Source organism: Panicum virgatum, chromosome 3N, assembly GCF_016808335.1.
Source record: "Panicum virgatum strain AP13 chromosome 3N, P.virgatum_v5, whole genome shotgun sequence".
In the NCBI taxonomy this organism is placed as follows: Eukaryota; Viridiplantae; Streptophyta; class Magnoliopsida; order Poales; family Poaceae; genus Panicum; species Panicum virgatum.
The window spans coordinates 45,632,721-45,652,081 of record NC_053147.1 but is presented as its reverse complement, the minus strand read 5'-3'; the positions used below and the strand labels follow the sequence as shown (position 1 = coordinate 45,652,081).

At 47.9% G+C, this 19,361-nt stretch overlaps 2 protein-coding genes and 1 long non-coding RNA gene across 15 annotated transcripts; 1 reads left to right on the top strand and 2 right to left on the bottom strand.

Moving 5' to 3' along the window:
• Nucleotides 1-997: 997 nt before the first annotated feature.
• On the bottom strand, nucleotides 998-2,961 carry LOC120666008 (12S seed storage globulin 1-like). Its single transcript, XM_039945782.1, has 3 exons — nucleotides 2,705-2,961; nucleotides 1,555-2,284; nucleotides 998-1,420 (listed from the first exon to the last, which is right to left on the bottom strand). The coding sequence occupies exons 1-3, from the start codon at nucleotides 2,898-2,900 to the stop codon at nucleotides 1,270-1,272; spliced, it is 1,077 nt and encodes a 358-aa protein (XP_039801716.1). The 5' UTR covers nucleotides 2,901-2,961; the 3' UTR covers nucleotides 998-1,269.
• Nucleotides 2,962-3,684: 723 nt separating this feature from the next.
• Nucleotides 3,685-8,693, bottom strand: LOC120666011. 3 transcript variants are annotated; one of them, XR_005671507.1, is made up of 5 exons: nucleotides 8,552-8,693; nucleotides 8,018-8,165; nucleotides 7,155-7,307; nucleotides 4,812-6,198; nucleotides 3,685-4,186 (listed from the first exon to the last, which is right to left on the bottom strand). It is a non-coding gene; the product is annotated as an uncharacterized LOC120666011 (long non-coding RNA). The 3 variants fall into 3 exon arrangements; XR_005671509.1 differs by lacking the exon at nucleotides 8,552-8,693 and having other exon boundaries at nucleotides 4,812-5,924; nucleotides 6,045-6,198; nucleotides 8,018-8,155; XR_005671508.1 differs by lacking the exon at nucleotides 8,552-8,693 and having other exon boundaries at nucleotides 3,685-4,124; nucleotides 8,018-8,155.
• A 389-nt stretch (nucleotides 8,694-9,082) lies between these two features.
• On the top strand, nucleotides 9,083-16,583 carry LOC120666007. Of its 11 annotated transcripts, XM_039945779.1 has the most exons (5): nucleotides 9,749-11,339; nucleotides 11,475-11,640; nucleotides 12,174-12,310; nucleotides 12,527-15,826; nucleotides 16,218-16,583. In XM_039945779.1, exon 4 carries the CDS (start codon nucleotides 13,005-13,007, stop codon nucleotides 15,288-15,290), a length of 2,286 nt encoding a protein of 761 aa, XP_039801713.1. In that variant the 5' UTR covers nucleotides 9,749-11,339; nucleotides 11,475-11,640; nucleotides 12,174-12,310; nucleotides 12,527-13,004; the 3' UTR covers nucleotides 15,291-15,826; nucleotides 16,218-16,583. The 11 variants fall into 11 exon arrangements, with proteins under 11 accessions (XP_039801710.1, XP_039801711.1, XP_039801705.1 ...); XM_039945777.1 differs by lacking the exon at nucleotides 9,749-11,339 and adding an exon at nucleotides 9,232-9,742 and having other exon boundaries at nucleotides 12,174-15,826; XM_039945771.1 differs by adding an exon at nucleotides 9,232-9,742 and having other exon boundaries at nucleotides 11,260-11,339; nucleotides 11,475-15,826.
• The last annotated feature ends 2,778 nt before the right edge of the window (nucleotides 16,584-19,361 follow it).

The window sequence follows — 19,361 nt, the reverse complement described above, 5'->3', positions numbered from 1 at the left end:
GATGTCTTCGCCGGTGAGCCTTCGCCAAGGGGATATCGCCAGGGGTTACCCTTCGGAACCTTGGGTCTTCGCGGCTCTTCGCTTCGCAACCTTCGCCATGATCAACCTCTCCCCAGGGCTTCGGTCTATTGGGGCGCCGCACCTTCGCTCGTCACCCGAAGGTGCTCTTGGAGATGACTTCTCAAGTTGATGGAAGTCAACCAGAAAGAAAGAGCTGGATTGCGAATACAGTTAGTTATGAGGCCATATATAGAAAATATATTTATGACATCTGGACGGCAACGTGGCTCTCACATGGCGAAAAGAATGATGTGCAGCAGCTCGGCAGGGCCCGGCTGCCAGAGACGGGTCCGGGAAGGCGGGGCCGAGCTGTTTTTGGCATCTGGTTGGGGGCATCGCGGCACCGATGGTCGATGGAGCCCCGTGACCGCCAGCCCCAGGGTGCAGCCGTTTTGTAAATAAATTTTATTTAGTAGTTTATGATGTGGCGTTTTTTATATAAATTTTTTGATCTAAACACGGCCCGCACGTTAGGTGGCCCGCACTTCTCCAGTTGTACTATTGTGTTAGAAAAAACGTTACTCCAATGCAACATCACGAAAGGCATAAGGGTGACACTCATGCGGAACATGACAATCTTTATTTGGATCATCCACTTGGCAGTCAAGCAATTAATAAACCATGGTTAGGCGCGACCAATCTATCATTTGTTGGTGGTTCAGTCATCATTTGTAGGTAGTTCAGGAGGGGGGAGGCGCCGTGCCGCTGCCTCTAAACGTTCGCCCACAAGCAACGAGGTAGGCTTCAATAGTTAAGCGACGTCGGGCCGCCGAAATGTGACAATGTCGTTAATGGTTCGGCTAAAGGCCAAAAGAGTAGGCCCACGGTCTTTGTTTCCATCCTGCACGACACCCTGTGGCTCTGACGAGCAACTTCAAGCAGACCATATAAAAGATAAAACAGAGTACAAAGAGCAACGAACGATAACTTGAGCATCATCATAAACGAAAGAAGCATGAGATTTGTATTCATCTCGCAAGTTTCACCAACCGGACGCGCACGACCAGACCATGACGCAGAGCGCTCAAAGCTCTCTCCCACTTGAGACCCTAAGACTGCCGACTGACTGACACTGACTCACGAAGGAAGCCGCCACCGACAGACCCCACCGCAGCTCTCTATTATTATTCTTATCGAGCTAAGCTAACGACGACCGACGACGACATCGAGATTGCTGGTGGATCGGGCGGCAATGGTGGCGGGGGCTCCTCAGTTGGGGGCGAAGAAGATCTCGGAGTCCAGCCTCTTGGACCGGAACAGCTTCTCCATCTCCGGCGTCGTGTTGAACGAGGCCTCCAGCACCTCCGGCGAGATCGCCTTCCACACCGACGTCCTCCCCGCCAGGTGGCTGAAGATGGGGCTGATGCACATTCCAACAACAATTGTATTAGCTCATGAATTCACTCGACGCGTACTAATGGACACAATATCATGTGCAGTAGTGCAGAGAGCTGAATAAAGCAAATGCATCAGAGAATCAGTGCGGTGAATTACTTGGGGGTGGTGATGATGGAGAACCACTCCAAGCCAGAGGCGTCAGCGATCTTAGAGACGACGAAGAAGCGGGGCACGATGAAGAGGTAGCCGCCCTCGACGTGGGTCTCCAGCACGCGCTTGCCGTCGGTGCCCACGACCTGCACGCGCCCGCTGCCGCGGACGATGTACGTCACCTGGTACGCCGAGTCGCACGAGAACCCCGGGGAGCACATGGAGTGGGCGTCGATGCGGACCAGGTCGGCGCCGAGCCCGACCTCCTTCACCAGCGGCAGGTTCTGGGTGTTGAGCACCACCACGCGCCCGCCGTTCTTGATGTCCACGTCCAGCGGCGCCTCCAGGCAGTTGAGGGCCATGCCCTTGCGGTCCTCCGCAGATGGGGCGGGGAGCTTCTGCCCGGCGCCGAGCTTGACGATGCCCGATGCGGGCTGGCTGGACACGAGCTTGGCGGCGTCATCCTGGGTGAGGTCCCAGGCGCGGCCCACGAACTCGGTGGAGAAGCCGGTGAAGATGCCGTTGGCGCCCGTCAGCTGGAAGTTGGTGAACTGGCCGGCCTTGTGGCCCTTGGAGGTGTCGCCGAGGAAGAGGACGATGAGCTCCATCGTGGCGTCGGGGGCGTTGTGCCACCAGGTCACCACGCCGAAGGGGAGCGCCAGGGCGTCGCCCTCCTTCACGCCGACGACCTTCTCCTTGGTGGCCTCGGGCAGGACAATGCCGCAGGTACCCGTGCCTGCACCAAGCATCAATCATAATAAAAAAACAAAAGCATGAACAAATTCACTGCAACGAATGAATTTCCAAAACAGAAAACAGCTACGAATTATTTATTGCTCGTGCTAGTAGTCATGAACATAGTGGTGTCATTGAAATTGAACTACATGAGTATCAGGTTTTACTTCTCAGATGCGTGATGGGGACATCATGATCACGACGCCTTTAAACTAAGACTTCACAATCGTCGAAACAGTAACCACTAGCCAGAATAGTACAGTGCGCAATTTGAATCAAATTTATATTATTAAAAAACAAAATAGAGATCTGATGCGCGAATCTAATCTGGTAAAATAAAAAAAACAGCCATATTCGCTCTGCTCTACGCTGATCTATAAGATTACGAGCGACCGATCAGACAAACGGGTGGTGCGCGTACCTTGAAGCACGTAGGCGACCTTGGCGGAGTCGGAGTAGCTGGGGAGCGAGAGGCCGCCAGCGGCGAGCAAGAGCTTGGCCGCGCCGATGGAGGCGACGCCGAGCATGGGCAGGTCGGCGGGACTCCACTCGTAGTAGGCGCCGCCCTCGCCGCCGTATGTCTTCTTCGGCTGCCTCGGGGTCAGATCCACCGCCATCGTGCCGAAGGACGAGCTCGCTTCGCTTAGAGAAAGTTGGCGTGAGGACGGCGACAGGGGCTGGGGCGGCTATTTATAGCGCCCAGGCGCGGCGGAGCGGATAAGATTAAGGAGTGGATTAGGATGCGGGTTTATCTCTATCTATCTTCTATCTATTCTATATCTATCTCTTCTCTATCTCATCTCAACTACTAAAAATTTCATAAGAGGGACGCACGCGTCCGTCGTCCGTCTCTGGTGCGGATGTTTCTTTCGTTCAGCCTGCAAGCCGTCTCCGATCAACGTTAGTCCAGCCGCTGAGCTCCGCGCGGCGTCTGATCGTGCGATCTGGGTCGATTTCGAATTCAAGAACGCGTACGGCGCGCGTCTCCTGCCGTGATCCTCACTAGAAGAATACCCGTGCGTTGCTACGGGGCTATGTTTGCACAAATTTGCAAATAGGCTATATAGACATATATGTAGACTATAAAAAACAGACATTCAAGTATCAGGCCTACGGAATTAGATTACGATCAAATAAAATAATGCCAACTTTAATATTCAAAATCTATGAAGATAACCGATAAGAAGGGAAATCATTAGCACTGAATTCGTCCCTGTTACTGCCTAACCTATGTCCGGACCTTTGTAATGCTTTCATCTCACATTTAACTAACTCATACGCAACGACAAAACTAACTTGACCAAGACTCTTAATTAGAACCTAAAAAATTGCATGGTTCAAGTTTTTAAACTATTTTATTATATAGGCTGCTTAAAGGTGAATTGTATAAAGATACAAATCTGCCCATATTGCAATAATAATATGCCCTTTTCTACTGTATATGATCAAAATTAAATAACTGTTCTTTAGAGTTCTATGGCAAAAACACTCGTGTCCATCACCCATGCATCACCCATTATTACAAAATCGACAGACCATCACACCTGCCACTAACAAGGAGAACAATGCAAAAGAAACCACTTTTAATCATCAATAACATCAGCTCAGAACACAGTCTGCCACGCCAATCAAGAAAAGAATACTCTTCAGGGAAACAACAACGTGCGGCTCGAAGCACATCTCTTGGCTTATCTTCCCTGGATTTAGCATCTTGCCTCTTCCAACATCATTTCACGCCCGGTATATGAAGAGACCATGCACATGGCAGTGCACAATGCATCTTAAAAAATGATGCCCAGTTAAGATGTAAGGCAAAATGTTCTGAAATAGATTTTCTTCATCTGCACATGCAATCATCCTCTTACTCATTGACATATTGAATCTGATCAATTTCATATATGTACTGCACCAATTGACTCATTGAATCAGATCATCCTCCACGATTAGCGTTGACTTATTACAAGAATCTTAGAAACTTAATTTTTCAAGTATAAATGCAAAAACTAAGTGAACAGATGGAAATAGAACATGAAACTTGAGATACTCTTGAACCAGACTGCTGTATCTGAACCCGAGCCACGGATTAGATGGAAATCCTACGCCAGGTTTAATATGCAATGGTGATGTCAATATTAGGATCAAATTTAATTAGAGAAGCAGGAACCATCATTTCATTCTGATCTGGCGAAATGAAAAAAAAAGAATAGCTGGACAACAGTTGTGTGAAATTCTCGTATGTTCAGATGACAAAAATTCATGAATCACAATCAGGAATATGTAAGATGGCCATTGTGCCCTAAAGGTAAAAATTCTCATAATAGCTCCATTTAAAAAGACATGCATGCAAGCTGTGTCATTAGGCCCAAAATATCTTACATAACAACAGCAAGTTGTCAACAAGTCCTAGAGAAGAATACAAATATATACAATGGCTAATCTGTTGTAATAATTTAATTTGCTTGGAAAATTCAGTTGGGCTGACAAACGAGACCAAGTGAAATGTCATCAGTTCATCAGTTATAACATACCTCTGTATGTCAAGGATCCTCTGGTGGCCATTGGAGCTCAAGAGAAAAGCAAATTCGAGATCTTTTTCCCTTTTGTACAATATAGATCATCATATATCTGTAACTGCATCTTGCTTTGCACTTTATAGTGAAGAAATGATCACTGCAAAATAGGAAAAAAATGCTTCACATCCACGTCCTGGCATATTAAACCAGGTGTAGGATACAACCTGACATAGATGACCACCACAAAAAATGCCTACAATTAAAGATTGAGATCAAATCTAGTACATGGGAAAAAGCAATTTCTTGCATAGAAATCAATCATCTAGGAAACAATAGTGACATGCACGAATGGGGAAAATCTCTTTGAATTCGCCCATAGATGAGGAACAGACATACTTCACTGGTGGTGGATAGGGAGCAGTGCTTAGCATGGAGGAATGTATGCTCCTTCTCCGCGTCCTCCATATCCTACTTCTTTCAAGCGGCTACACCTCTGGACTCATATATCAGCTTAATAATATCCTCCTCTCCAATATGATGTCTTAATAATATTCAAGTTCAACTCTTAATCAGTTGTCCTTACTAAGACATTATGATCCTTATTTCAGATCCAGAGCTAGTATACGGACTTACTGGGAAGGGGAGCCTGACATGGTCGCCATCCTAGACCCAGAGCTACATGGGCCGGGCGAGCTGGAAGGGTTGCATGGTGGGCTCAACGATGCTCCCTTTCCCCACCCTCTAGATCCCGGCGAGCACTGTGTCGTCGGCGTTGGTCTGGGAGCGGAAGATGGGGATGTCAATGAAGTCCTAGTGGTTGACGTCCTCGAGCAGGCGCACTAGTAGGACCTTCTTGCCGACCTCGAGTTGAACTTGTATGACACCACATGCCTGAACACCTTGAGCCCCTCTGCCTGGAACCCCAGCCCCTTTACAATTCACGATCAGAGCAGACCCTAGAACAAACAAATTGCAGCAATATGGGAATTTGCACTCGAGCTCTCCGAGATGGCCTCCGGCACGGGGGCTTGGGCGCCACCGTGGCGTCCGGCGTCGCGAGAGGCAGCGCGCTGAGCCGGTCAGGCAGGACGCCGTGGTTGGAAGGAAGGCATCAAAACGGGTCTGCATCTGCCATGGAAAGGGAGGGAGGGGGTCGCTGCCTCGTTGGGCTAGGGAGGGAGTGGCGGTGCGGATGGATGGGGAGTGAAACACTTTAAGTACAATGTAAGGGTTATAACTTATACTTACTGAATAGCAGTAGCTTTTCAGAAGAGCTAGAGATTCAGCTGCTCAGATTTCAGGCATGCTTGTATTATCCCAATTAAATATATCCATAATAAAATATTTTGAAATTCAGTTTCTTGAGAAAAAAATACCAAATTGATGGTTCAGATTGTACACCCTGCAAGGAACAAAAAATGATGTAAGTAAATCAGAGCGGGGATTTATTGGTGCAAAATATGATCAAATACTAATCCAGATAGAATAGAACTCAACAGCAAGCCCAAAATAAATGATTAGAAATTAGGATGTGATGGACAACTCTCAATATTACTCGAAATATTATTAAGAAAATAACATGAAAAAAAAGAAACTCACCAATGCCTGTTAGTAAACAAGGCATCTTCCACAAATATAGAATGCAAATAGATTTGTCTTATTCGTTTCTATTGTACTGTTATTTTTTAGCTGAACCTTTCAGCTAGTTCTTTACATAAGTGCTACTTGATTATATGGTCCGAATTCTTTCATAATTTCATCTGCAGTTCTTTTTGCAATTTGTGCATGTAAAAGTACTAAACAATGTTTTTTCTATCTAACCTTTGAAGGAAACAAAATTAAACTGGTTAAATTTATGGATTGGCCTAGGAATGTGCATTGGACAGTAATAACAAATTAATTGTAACCATCGTTTGAACTGTTTAGGTGCTACAACAGAATACACCACACTATTTTTTTATTCGAGCACCATTGTTTCAGAAAAAAAAATAGAAATCACATCCTATCATGTGCTGTTACATTCCATGAAGGCATTAAAGCCAGTAAAGTTTATAACAAACTGTATTCTGCAACCCTACATCACTGGAAAATGCTTAACAAATAAGTTTATAAAAGAATGCTTCAGCAATCATTCAATAGCAATCTTTCATGTACTGCTTGAGCAAACTTTCAATACAGTTCATATATTTTATAAAAAAGAATGCTACTCAAATCTTATGGCAACAGGTCAAGAATAGATTCCTTGATAAGCAGGATGAAAACAGAGGAAAAATAGTGAAGAAATCAGGAAAGCGAAGCCTCTTTCCTCCAGAAAAGCTAGTGAAATGCTTTAAATACAATGTAAGGGTTATAACTTACTGAATAGCAGCAGCTTTTCAGAAGAGCTAGAGATTCAGCTGCTCAGATTTCAGGCATGCTTGTATTATCCCAATTAAATATATCCATAATAAAATATTTTGAAATTCAGTTTCTTGAGTAAAAATACCAAATTGATGGTTCAGATTGTACACCCTGCAAGGAACAAGAAATGATGTAAGTAAATCAGAGCAGGGATTTATTGGTGCAAAATATGATCAAATACTAATCCTAGATAGAATAGAACTTAACAGCAAACCCAAAATAAATGATTAGAAATTAGGTCGCGATGGACAACAGCAGGCCTGGTATCTAGGTAGCTAGATTCACTTCTTCCTAGCTTCTTTTCCCTGTTGTATTTCCTTAAACTACTTGGATTTCCGTTAATGCAATGGGAATGGGCGTGACCTCGATTCAAAAAAAAAAATTACACAATAGGCAGTTACATTTTCTACTTTCATACTATGATCTTCCTAACATCTGACATGCAGCAACAAGTTCACTGATATCTACAGAAAATTCCAAGCTACAAACTGCTTTGAGCATAGGAGCTGACACTACGCAATATTCAGGTTTGTATTTGATATAACAAGAACTCAAGAGCTCACTAAACTAATGCGGAATTGCAGATCAGGGGATGACAGGAATGATAAGTGCTGCTCCTTAAGGCGAACCAAATGCATAGGATCAAGAATTGAGGACCCAGAATCACTGCTCCGCCTACAATAATAGAATATCTGAACGAAAGCAGTAATCTCGGTCCAAAATATACGAAGAACATCATCAAGATTCAGTAACTAACAGCCTCATTAACAACGAGAAGAATCCAAATCAAGTTTAGCAAATTGGCTAGGAAAACTTCAGACCTGACAAATTGCAAGAACCCTACTCCGCCAGATCGACACGAGGAGGTCGGTGCAGAGGTGACGGCAACCTCACCGGAATTACACGCTGGGGAAGTTCTTGCAGGCAGACAGAGCAGCATACAGTAATTCTGAAGATTGTACACAAAATCTGCCATTGCAAAGAAACAAGTTATGAATTTTTTTTTTCACTAGGCAAGGCCACAGAGAGGCCAGCCGGTGCCACCAGAGGCGGCCTGGGAACGTGCCACAGAGGGGCCGCGCCCCAGCGTGCAGGCGGGCTCGAACCCGGGCGGGTGCGCTCCCCAGCTGGGAGTCGCACCAACCGAGCTACGCTCGGTCTGCAACAAATTATGAATTAATAGGTATCCTAGATGTATGATCCCGGCATTATTGCCTGCCTCACTGAAGCTAGGCAAGCACCTAGCAGGAAGTAGTTACCTCAACCACCATCACTAATCAGTAGCACGCAAGGCAGAATTCATTCAGAGGCCAGGCAAGCAGTAAAGCAAGCATTGGAATGAACGAAAATGGAACCTGAGCAGTAAGGTTTGGTCGCCACGAGCAGCAGCAGCCCACAGCGGAGGTAGATCGAGCGAAGCCTGGACGCCATCGCCGCGTGCAGCACAACCGCCGTCGCAGCCCACGGCCTCCTCCAGCCTCGATGGCTGGCTGCGCAAACTTAACTGATCAACATACCGGCCGAGGGCGACGTAGCGGCCGTAGGCGGTGCTGCGGAGGAGGGCGTAGCTGGTGCCGCCGCGCAAGAGGCGGTGCGCCCGGCGCACCGCCCACACCGCCGCACGGCGCTGGCGCGGGGTGACCCCGGCGGCCCGGCCCCGTCCTCCTCGCCGTGAAGGTACGGTCCGCACGCGCGAGCTCGACTCCGGAGCCGCACTCGAGATGCGGATCCGCTTGTTGCCGTTCTCCTGCTGCGGGGGCAGAAGCGGCGGCGGGCATAGGGGATGAGGGGGCGGCGCGCAGGGGGGAATCACGCTGATTTCGGCGTGGGCGAGGAGGGGGCGCGGCAGTCACACGCGGAGATCTCAGATGGGTACGCGCGGCCGGGTAAGTTTTGCCCCGGTGAAAAAAGAAGGGACGGAGGGGGGCGCGCCCTCGCGATTCAACAGGCGCCGGTGACATTTTCAGTCTGCCTCCTCGCCCGTCAAACTTTTAGCCTTACACATCGATCTCAAAGTGAGGTTTACGAGGTGAGTATAAAAACTAATCCTGATAACAATGATTTCAATTTCGATGAATCCTTATATATCTGCTACGCCTGGGCGACGTCGTCATCCCTGTCGCCATGGTGAGCCCCCGACCTCGACCTCCGTCGGCCTCGGGCGCCCTGATCCCCCGCAGTTTGCCGTGATTTTGCGCCGGAGTTCCCTTTTGGTCGGTCTCCGCTGGCGTCGCGGCCCACCCCGTGCTCCGCCTCTCGCCGCAGATCCCGCTCCTGAGTTCGGGCGACGGCAGCAGGCATCCCGAGGCCACGTCCGAATCCGCCCTTCCCATCCCGGTCCGCATCACCCACGCCCCCCCCCCCCCCCCCCCCGATTCGCATCGCCGCCGGCGCCCCGGTCCGCAACACCCACGCCGCCCTGGTCCGCATCCCCGCCGGCGCCCCCGGCCCTCTCCGTCCCCTGTATCGTCCGCTGCTCCTTCCCCGCGTCGGTGTCCTGGCGTCGCTTGTTGCTGTCGTCATTGCGACTGGTTTCAGGCTTTCAGGTATTGTCACTTGCTTTTCAAAATGTTTGAATCACAAATTCATCCGGAGGCTTGACTCACCTTCCATCGCTGATCGCTGAATGCTGATATGAACTACTCTAATACTGACTACTTTATCAGTTCCTACTAGATTGATGTTTTTTAATCATGGTAGCGCAACCAATTTATTCAGTTCCTGCGGGGTGACTTTTCCTATTTCTGGTTGAGTTGTACAGCTCCCAGTAGCAAACTAGAGTTGCAGAGGATCCAATTTGTTATTTGCGACCTGCTATTAACTCTTTGCTTCTTCCGAGTGCAACCAAGCATTGGATGAAACTGAGCATGTTTCTTACAGTAATAAGAACATTTAGTCCAGTGGCACATGTCAGGAAATAAGGAGGACAAAAAAAGTAGTCCATTGAAAACTTGTATTTTTGCGAAGAATATTGTATACAAAGAGGTACTAACCAAGGTTTTGGGATTCGGACAGAATGGGCCGAATTTCACCGAATTTCGCCCAGTTTGGTTAGGCCCGAGACAAAAATAAACAGGCCAAAAAAATTCGGCCCAATTTGAATTTGTAGCCCAGCCCAAGATCCATTACAGCCCACAAATACCTCTTCTCACCATAGTCACAGAATTCGGGGTCGATGCCGCGATCCGTGACCCCGGATCGTCGTCCCAATTCGCGGGTCGGGGACGACAGGGGTCGACGTCCCGATTCAGGATGGGTCGCCACCCCGTCACCGCAGGGTCTCAAATGGGACGAGATGCAGACGAAGAAGAAGGTAGGCTTACCAGACACGCCGCAGCCGTATCGTCCGCCGCGCCGGCCGCCGTCCCCCGCCTACTCACGCGCCGGCCGTTGGCCTTCGCCGCGCCCACGCCGGCAGTCACCGCCTCCTCCCGCGCCGTCCGCTGGCCGCCATCCTCCGCCGCACGCACCGGCCGCCGGCCTCCACCGCGCGCTGTCCTCCGGCCGCCGGCCTCCGCCCTGTGCATGCACCGGCTTCTCCATCCGCTGTCCACCGCCCTAAAGCGCCGTCGGGAGAGAGGAGATTGGGAGGCTGGGGGAAGAGAGAAGCGCACGGGATCTCAGTGCGGCTAGGAGAACGCCAGGGGAAGAGATAAAAGAGAGAGAGAGGAGGGGATGAATTGGGCTGGGCTGTTAATGGGCTGAGAGGAGGGGAGGAGTTGGGCTGGACTGTTGTATGTGCTGAAAGAGGAGGAGAGGAGGGGGAGTATTTCAATTGATAGGGTTCGCGACTCTCGGCTCTTAGGACCGTCCCAGGGTCATCGACCCATTAGCCACGGATTCACGGACCAAAATTCGGGTTCTCGTTCCAAAGAGATATACCCCCCTCGTACCACAATTTTACAAAGTCTCGACCCTCGTTCCTCGATCCCGTTCCTCGGCCGGTTCGACCCGGGAACTTTGTGACTATGTTTCTCACTATAAAACTCGGGACTCCAACCTGAAACTATAGAAATTTCATTTTACTCCACCCCCTCTCCCTGCTGGCGGCTGCCACCAACAGGCCGCGGAGGCGTTGTCAAGCCAGGAGCGGAAGAGGGTTTCCCCGTCAACCTCCTCGCAGATCTGCTCATCTCCTTCCTGGTTCGTCCCATTCCCGTCCATCTCTCCATTCAAATCTGCAGCTCGTAGGTGGTGGGTGGTCCTCTGTTTTTAACCGTGTTGGTTGAACTTGTGCTGATCTATCGTGTCCCTAATCAGTTCGTTGTTCTTGGCTAGGCCCTGCTCCTGGAGGCATCACGAAGTCAGTTGGTCAGTGGCCGTGTACACAGCGGGTTGGTCGGCAGCAGCGGCAGCGCCGGCGGTCAAGGCGTCGAACACGTCGGAGTTGGTCACGATGCGCCGGCAAGAGCTGCAGCACCTCGGCTGGAAGCATCACGTGAGGGTAGCAAAGTCATACTTGTGTTGTTTGATTCTTTTGCTTTGTTTGGTTGCAAGCAGCACGTGTGTTGATTCATGGTAAAATTATGAGCGTGCAGAGTATTTGTAGAAATCGATATCAATGGCTTCATGAATACTTGTGTTGTTTGATCCTTTTCATGTGTTGATTGGTTGCAAACACTTCACAGATAAATAAAATGTTATGTATGTTCTGATTTTATCTTGTATGGCTTACAAAAAATTCAGACTAGTTAGATTGATCTGTAAGTCAGACTACCAAAAAAATAGTCTTGATCCATTTAAAGGTCATTTGGAATCTATTACAGAATTCTATTCTGTAAGGGAGTAGTTTGTTTTTGACTAGGACAGGTCTGTCTGGTCTCTTTGCATGTAATTTCTCAGCTCAAATGATTCATGTCACTATATAAAATATTCTGGTTGCTCGGCCAATACCAAAGGGGTTAGGTGTTCCAGTGTGTTAGCCATCCAGTGATGTGGACATGTTGCTGACATTGTGCTTGCATTTTTTAAATGTAGAGCTTAATGATATAAACATTGAGAAAGTATGGAATCATGGCACAAAGCTTTCTGGACAAGGCTTCAAATGTGGGTACTGTGGGATTACCAACAAGGGTGGTGGTGCAACCAGACTAAGAGACCATCTTGGTGGAATTGTAGGTGAAGTAAAATCATGCAACAATGTGCCTAGAGCTGTGCGGGATGCAGTGAGGGAGTTATGGAGTTGTCGATGGAGAATTTATGGCTCGGTCCACTGTGGCATCATTAATAATTTAGTGATATACTAGTAATTTTAAATTTGATACAATTCATTGGTTTAATTGCACCTACATGAAGTTGACATTTTTATTTGTTCCATTCTCACTTGGCAGCGAATTGGTGGTTTCAATTCGGAGGTGAAGTGCCTACCTTACAAAAATATGCTTTGCGCATTGTTTCACAGTGTGTCTCATCTAGTGGTTGTGAGATGTTGTGGACACATTCTTTGGGAAGAAATATCAACGCAAGAAGAAGCAAGCGGCGTCCACAACGGATTAGCAAGAGTTTATTTTCCTTCTTATTAGTTTGGCTGTTTTGTCAAGGGTGTTTTAGTTAATTGTCATAGACTCTATAAATGTAAGAGCCGGCGGCTCATTAGGGTTTTTAGGCAGAAGATAGTTCCCGCAAGCTCAGAGCCTCCCAGGAGGGCGAGTTGGGTGATTATCGATCTGTTCTTGTGCTCAGGTTTAGACTCAATCCATATTAATCCATAACATCTTGGTATCAGTCTAGGGATCTTCCTTGGCCTGGTTTCCATCGTCACCTCCGCCACATCCCGCTTCCCTTGCGCGCCGCCAAAACCCTACCGCCATGGTCGACGGCGCCGATACCGACGTCCCGGTCACGAAAGCGATCCTGGACGAAGTGGTCGATCGCATCGTCAAGATGATCGGTGACAACGGCAAGAAGATGGACGACGACGTGACGTCGCTCCGCCAGGAAGTCGGGCTTCTATCGACTTCCATCAAGAACGTCCAGACGCAAGTCCTGGCCAGCAAGGGCCGATTCGACGCCGATAGATCGTCGTCATCCGGCGACACCCCGGCCGCGCCGTCGCACAAGCTCCGATTTCCGAAGTTCGATGGATCCGACGATCCCATCACATGGTTGCACAAGGCCGAGCAGTTCTTCCGTGCCTACGGCACGCCGGACCACCTCAAGGTGCCAACGGCATCGTTCTATCTGGAGGCCGCCGCCAGCCAATGGTATTACAGACTCGAGAAGAACCAAGGCGCTCCAACATGGCCGCAGTTCGTCGACGCCATCAACAGGCGTTTCGGGCCGCCGCTTCGCAGTAATCCACTGGGCGAGCTCACACATCTGCGCCATACCTCCACCGTCGATGAATACCAGGAGAAATTCCTTCTCCTCCTGGCACGCTGTGAGGACGTCACGGAGGCCCAACAGATTGCCATCTTCACTGCTGGGTTGCAGCAACCTCTTAGCATTGATGTGGAGCTCCAGAAGCCAGAAACCCTGGAGGACGCCATGGCGCTCGCCCGGGCGTACGAGCGCCGCCAAGTTCTGGGAGCCGATGCGACTACCGGGAGCAACCGCACTCCCACGCGTTCGGCTCAACGTCCTCCGGCTTCGACCTTGCGGACGTCCCGGCAACCTGGCGCGACGGGATTTACATCAGCAACACCCGCCGCGCCCGCTAAACCTGCACCCCTGGGGGGCAGCCGGTTCAAACGCCTCTCACCTGAGGAGATGGGGCAACGGCGTTTGGAGGGGTTGTGTTTCAACTGCCCGGAGAAGTTTTCCAAGGAGCATGCGAAGCAGTGCACGGGAAAAGGCATCTACTTCCTTGAGCTGGACACCGAGGCACTCGCATCTGAGGACGGTGGCTCGGATGATGAACTGCAGATCTCTGTGGCCGCCATCACGGGTATTCAGTCAAGCGCAACATTGCAGCTGCCCACGGTGGTCTGTGATAAGACCGCCGCTGCGTTGGTCGACTCTGGCTCCACTCACTCATTCATCGACGAGGCCACGGCACGCCGTCTGGGTCTGGTGCCATCACCCCGGCCTGGTCTCTCTGTCGGTGTAGCAAATGGGGATCGCGTCGCAGCGTCGGGAGTGTGCAAGGCGGTGCGGTTCGTAATTGGTACAGAGGAGTTCGTGGCCGACTTCTTCGTCATTCCACTTGGGGGCATCGACATGGTCCTGGGGTGTGACTGGCTCCGCACTCTCGGTCCCATCCTCTGGGATTTCACCAACCTCACCATGGTGTTCTGGTGGCACGACCGTCGCGTCCGTTGGAGTGGCATGCGACCAACGGCGGCCATGGTTACTGCGGGAGCTGACAAGCGCGACTATTTGCTGGCTCTACTCGACGAGTTCGCCGACTTGTTCGCCGAGCCCAAGGGCTTACCGCCGGCGCGTTCGTTTGACCATCGTATTCATCTACTTCCGGGAACACCGCCGGTGGCTGTACGTCCATACCGGTATGCTCAGTTGTTGAAGGATGAGATCGAAGCTCAATGTCGGGCAATGTTGGCGCAAGGCATCATCCGTCCAAGTACCTCGGCATTCTCCTCGCCGGTGCTTCTCGTTCGCAAGGCTGACGGTTCCTGGAGGTTTTGTGTAGACTATCGCGCCCTCAACAGCAAAACAGTGCGGGACATGTTTCCCATTCCCATCGTCGAGGAATTGTTGGATGAACTCAAGGGCGCGGTGTTTTTTACTAAGTTGGACTTGCGGAGCGGCTATCACCAAGTCCAGATGCACCCCGATGACATTGCCAAGACGGCGTTCCGAACACATCATGGGCACTTTGAATTCCTTGTGATGCCGTTCGGTCTCACGAATGCTCCATCTACGTTCCAGGCATTGATGAATGCGGTGCTACAACCTTTTCTTCGCCGGTGCGTTCTCGTGTTTTTTGATGACATTCTTATATTCAGTAAATCTTGGTCAGAACACCTGCAGCATGTGCGCTCGGTTTTCTTGGCGCTCCGGCAGCACGGCCTCGTGTTGAAACGTTCCAAGTGTTCTTTTGGGGAGCAGCGTGTTCAGTATCTCGGCCATGTCATTGCTAATGGAGTGGTCGCCATGGAATTGGAGTACTTTTGCATTAGTTCATACGAAGATTAGGAACAAGCTGAGCTATGACAAGCTTCATAAGCTTGTTTATGTCCATTATAACCTAAAGGAACGTATCCAAGAGGAGAGTGGACAGCAGCATAAGGAAGTTGATCCATGTGTCATGATGTTGGATGCTGCAATATTTGATGAGACAAATCCGATATGGGATTGGTTGGATAAGTCTATGAGTGATGTTGGCCCCAGTTTGGATGATATTTATGCAAGTCGCCTGGATAAATCTGCACGTGTAAGGAAGAGGGCGAGAGTGGGGGAAGAGATCGAGTTTCTGGACAGCGAAGATGGACATGAAGAAGATGAGTTTGAGGACATCTTATCTGATGGTGATGATGACCATGCTGAACTCAGTTGTGATGATGATGGCATTGGTGATGATGGTGTGGCAATCTCACCTAGAGTGGAAGGAAACATAGAACCTTCAAGCGAGGGGGATCTTAATCCTAATGGCCGCAGATCTGGTAGACTCCAACAGAAGAAAATGAGGCTCCAAACACTCTATGAGAGAGAGTAGCGCCTCTTCTGTCAAGGTATACTTTTGTTTCTATTGCAAAAGTTAGACTGAAACTGTTATGTGAATGTGACAATAATTTAAACCTGTTTGCTTTTATTTCTATTGCAAAAGTTAGGCTGAAACTGTTAGGTGAATGTGACAATAATTTAAACCTGTTTGCTTTTATTTCTATTGCAAAAGTTAGGCTGAAACTGTTATGTGAATGTGACCATAATTTAAACCTGAAAGTAATTCTTGCACCTGCTAGGCTGCTATGATAATATGTTGTTGATTTCTCATATATATGCCACTATAATGTTACTATCTAAGATCACAATATTTGCAAAGAGGTTTATTAGTTGCTCCGATATTGGCATGTGCAAAATCTACTAAAAAAGGTCTTTGTTTTTTTCATGCATGTTGTGCAGGTACAGTCCAGTGATTATGGAGCCGTTTTTTGTTGTTTGCATGGTGGTGGTTAGACACCATGAAACATGAACAGTGCCAGTGGCAATTGACATCTGCTAACTGACGTAGTTTCTTTTGGGTGATTGAATTTTGTTGGTGCATGTATGGCTGGCTGGATTGTAATTATTTTGGACTTTGTGGTCTCTGTGGTGGAGTGAAAAACTATGCTCCTGGGGACTTGGAGTGTCTCCTAAATGCTTGATGTAATTATTTTGAACCTTGGACTATTTGTGGTGCATTGGGGATATGGACTATGTACCATAAAAACTTCTGATGTTGTTAAGCACTTAGGCTCAATTGGACTCTAAAATGTGTTAATTGGACTATCGCGCGGACTGTGGTGCATGTAGTATCATCTTTCTTATTCTCTCTTGATGCTTATAGTATCTATTGTGAAGCAACCGCTCGAAAAATATCTGTTGCTTTGTTTGTAAAAAGTTCGGTCAAAATTCGGACGAAGTTCAAATGGTTTGACCGGTCAATTCAACTGAAATTCGGCCCGAATTTTCTGAAATTCGTCCATTTTGGTGGGCTCCAAATTTTTTTCGCTTTTGAATCCCAAAACCTTGGTACTAACGTCATAGTGTAAAGGTTCCAAACTTTATTAATTATTTCTCAAACAAATTCTGATGTATGAAAAGTTTGATCTCAATGTTTCTAATGTTTTCATACTTTTATCGCTGCAGATTTGTGGAGTTACTTTGATAGCCTAACCATGGTTATGTTCATCGGGTTATTGTGCACTCATTCTGCAATATGGTATCACCCTTGAGTTCTTAAATACTAATTGTTGAGAACTATTGTAAGGATCGATGGACCAAGAGGGGGGTGAATTGGGTCTTTTTCAAATTTCTAAAGCAATTAAAGCAATCTTAACCTATGCAATACTAGTAAGGCTCAATTCACCAACCGGCTAACTAAGCAAACTACACAAGCTATCAAAGACAACTAAATATGAAACTAAGCAAGGTAGAGCTAAGTTATGATCTCTAAGGTCAAGCACATGAATAATTGCATGAAAGTAAGTGATTGAAATGAAAAAGTGGCCATGAGACAACCGGATTTTTTCCCGTGGTGTCGATGTGTTAGCACACACCCCTAATCCACGTTGTGACACCCACTAAGAGTCTTGTCACCTCCCATGTCACCGAGACTTGGGTGCTCACTAAGAGTCTCCGTTCACCATCCTAGCATGGTGGAGCTCAAGCCACGTACAAACTTCTTCGGGCTCCCACAATCCTTGGCAAGCTCCGGAAGAAACACCTTCAATCACCAAGATCGCCTTCACTAAGAGTAATAAGCTAGGGTCTTCACTTGAGCAAGAACCGATCACCAAGAACAGATGCACACAAGTTTCTCTCTACTCAAGTCCTTAGTCTTGCTTCTTGAATGATTGAATGAACAAATGTGTGGAAGATGAAGCTCAAGGTGGCTCTCAATAATAGTATGGTGTATGAATGTTGCCTGATGTCAAGAGAGCTCAAAATGAACCATTGGAGGGGTATATATAGGCAGCTCACACGAATAGAGCCGTTGGAGAAAAGCTGCCAGAAAACTGCTTAGCGCCGGTTAATCCGATGAACCTCCAATAGCCAGCGTCGGTTTAACCGATGAATGTAAACTGTCCATTTGGAAAACTAGCCGTTACAACTTCGGCAGATTAACCGACGTATCATCGGTTTAACCGGTGAGTGTAGTTGTCCACTGATCAACTGAAAAACCAACCCTCTGGACAATTGCACCGACGTTAACTTAAATCCATCGTCGGTTTAACCGGTGAGTACAACTTCTGAAATCCCTGGAAAAACCATCTCAATGGTCAATTGCACCGACGTTTAATTTCAAACATCATCGGTTTAACCGGTGTATAGAACCTTAAACACCCTGGAAAAACCATCTCTGGACTAATGCACCGATGTTAATTTCAAATATCGTCGGTTTAACCGGTGTATAGAACTTGTCTAGACTCTGATAACCGCGTTTAACCGACGTATAGAAAAGTTGAGTCGTCGGTTAAACCGGTGTATAGACTTTTCTGATTTTGCCTTTTCTGATTTGAGTCTTGAATGAAATCCAAATATTCTTGAGATATAAGTTGAAAACTACTTATTTGAATTTCTAGGAACCTGAGTGACCATAGTGTGCATCCATTTTTAATTGACCATGTCCATGCTCAAGTTACTTGGCCTTAACCCCTCTTAATAGTGCGACCTCTACAAAACTATAAAACCTATACTAATTTAAGTGTCCTTCTCAACCTTGCGACACTTAGGACTAGAAAGATCCTCCCCCTTGATCATTGCCTTCATGCACCTCTTCCGGCTTGATATCCCCAATAGACATTTTCTTCAATGCTTCATCAATCTCCTCATCACCTACATTGTCATAGACAACAACCTCCTCTTGGGAGCCATTAGATTCATCAAACTCCACATCACATGTTTCTTCAACTAACCCGGAGGTTTGATTGAATACTCTATATGCTTTGGAGTTTGATGCATAACCAAGAAAGAAACCTTCATCACATCTACTCTCAAACTTACCGAGCCTTTTCTTCTTATAAATGAAGCATTTGCAACCAAAAACTCGAAAGTAGGATATATTTGGTTTCTTCCCGGTGATGAGCTCATATGGAGTTTTCTTGAGGAGTCGGTGGGGATACACTCGGTTGGATGCATGACACGCCGTATTGATTGCTTCCGCCCAAAACTTCTCGGACGTGCCATAATCATCCAACATTGCTCTTGCTAGAGTGATTAGTGTCTTGTTCTTTCTTTCCACCACTCCATTTTGTTGAGGTGTGTAGGTGGCGGAGAACTCATGCTTGATGCCCTCTTCATCGCACCATTCTTCAATCTTCATATTCTTGAACTCGGTGCCGTTGTCACTCCGGATCTTCACAATTGGGGAGTTGTACTCCCTTTGAGCTCTTCTTGCAAATGTCTTGAAGACTTCCGGAGTTTCACCCTTATCGCCTAGAAACATGACCCAAGTATAGCGTGAAAAACCATCAACGATTACTAGGCAATAGAGGTTACCACCAATGCTCTTGTATATAGTTGGACCAAAAAGATCCATGTGTAGTAGCTCGAGCGGCTTGGAGG